The 2060-nt window shown below is 38.7% G+C and overlaps 1 protein-coding gene across 1 annotated transcript; it reads left to right on the plus strand.

The window, feature by feature from the left end:
• Positions 1-1221, plus strand: LOC125913547 (olfactory receptor 52E8-like). The gene has a single exon (XM_049618726.1). It carries the CDS (start codon positions 255-257, stop codon positions 1218-1220), a length of 966 nt encoding a protein of 321 aa, XP_049474683.1. The 5' UTR covers positions 1-254; the 3' UTR covers position 1221.
• Positions 1222-2060: the final 839 nt, after the last annotated feature.

Genomic DNA, 2060 nt, shown 5'->3' on the forward strand with positions numbered 1-2060 from the left:
TGATAGATGGATATTCTTCTCCTCTTTCTTATTAAACCTTTGATGAATGGGAATGATATGGGGAATAGAGAGATTGGCTCTATTCCTGGAGCTATCTGATCTTCAGGTAAGGGTGGCAGAAAAATTTTGATAACATTGGGAGAAATGGGAGAAAATGAATATTACAAATTTATTTTGCATTTAACCAGGAGTCAGGAAAGAGATGGAAGTGGAGGAAGAATCACTAATGACAAGTTGACATCTCACTCTGTTATATGCACTCACCAACAGTGGCAGAGAGAATGTCCATTCTTAATGACACCCAGTTCCATCCTTCTTCGTTCCTCCTCCTGGGTATCCCAGGGCTAGAAGATGTGCACGTCTGGATTGGATTTCCCTTTTTCTTTGTGTATCTTGTTGCACTCTTGGGGAACGCTGCTGTCCTGTTTGTGATCCAGACTGAGCATAGTCTCCATGAGCCCATGTACTACTTCCTGGCCATGTTGGACTCCATCGACCTGGGCTTGTCCACAGCCACCATCCCCAAAATGCTGGGCATCTTCTGGTTCAGCCTCAGGGATATATCTTTTGAAAGCTGCCTTTCCCAGATGTTCTTCATCCACTTCTTCACTGCCATGGAGAGCATTGTGTTGGTGGCCATGGCCTTTGACCGCTATGTTGCCATTTGTAAACCCCTTCGGTACACCATGATCCTCACCAGCAAAATCATCAGCCTCATTGCAGGCATGGCTATTCTGAGGAGCCTGTGCATGGTGGCCCCTCTGGTATTTCTCCTCCTGAGGCTGCCCTTCTGTGGGCACTATATCATCCCTCATACCTACTGTGAACACATGGGCATTGCTCGCCTGGCCTGTTCCAGCATCAAAGTCAACATAATATTTGGTCTTGGGGATATGTCTATTTTATTATTGGATGTGCTCCTTATAATTCTCTCCTATGTCAGGATCCTCTATGCTGTCTTCTGCCTGCCTTCCTGGGAGGCCCGGTTCAAAGCTCTCAACACCTGTGGCTCCCACACTGGAGTTATCTTAGCCTTTTTCACGCCAGCATTTTTCTCTTTCTTGACACACCGTTTTGGCCACAACATCCCCCAATATATCCACATCCTCTTAGCCAACCTATATGTGGTTGTTCCGCCAGCTCTCAATCCTGTAATCTATGGGGTCAGGACCAAGAAGATTAAGGAGCAGGTTTTGAAGATCTTTTTAAAAGACAGTTAACCATTGGTAGTCTTAGAATTACAGTTCATATTTGCTCCCTTTGCTCATTAAAAGGGGGTTATTGTCTAAAAAGAAGAGATGTAGCAAAGGTGAATATGAACAGTAATAATATTTCTTTATAATCCTTTGAGTTTAAAGATAATAAATTTATTGGTGATAATCTTACAATTTGTAATTATTACATCTCTTACAAAGTGCTTATATTTATACTATTTGATAATCAAGGTAGTTCTATAAAGTAGTTGCCATATTCACAAATTTTCAAATGAAAGTTTGATGCTTAGGATCACTAAAAGATTCATCTGGAAATTCAACTATTTGTGAGAAGTAGATTATTAAGTCAGGTAGTTTTAGAATCACCAGAAGAAATATGAAGGCAACAGAGTGGAATTTGTTCAGGGATTTTAGACAATTTTGGTGACAGAATTCTTGAAATAATAACAATGACATTATTTAACTCATTAGGATATACTGTTCTAAATAATCTACTTACATTAACACACTTATTTCTTGTGTGAATTCTATGATGTGGCTATTGTTAATATTTGCATTTTCATATAAGTAAACTATGGATTAAAAAACTATCCATAAAAAAATATGATTGAGATTTTGGCTCCAGATATCTAGAGAAATAGTAGCCATGCATTTAGAAATGAAATAAAGAGAGCAGGGATAATGGTGCATAACAATGAAAGATATATTTATTAAATGAATATTCATTAACTTCTACATGTGCTCAATTATATGTCACTGTTTGGTGATAGACAAATGGAAAGACAGAATCCTATGTCCTGAGAAAACAATGATGGGAGTTAGGCTATTAAGGCAAAAAAACATTAT

The sequence above is a fragment of the Panthera uncia genome, chromosome D1, assembly GCF_023721935.1.
Source record: "Panthera uncia isolate 11264 chromosome D1, Puncia_PCG_1.0, whole genome shotgun sequence".
Lineage (NCBI taxonomy): Eukaryota > Metazoa > Chordata > Mammalia > Carnivora > Felidae > Panthera > Panthera uncia.

Excerpts from the sequence above, each read along its gene's own strand:
- LOC125913547 (XM_049618726.1), top strand. The coding sequence starts at position 255 with ATGCACTCACCAACAGTGGCAGAGAGAATGTCCATTCTTAATGACACC.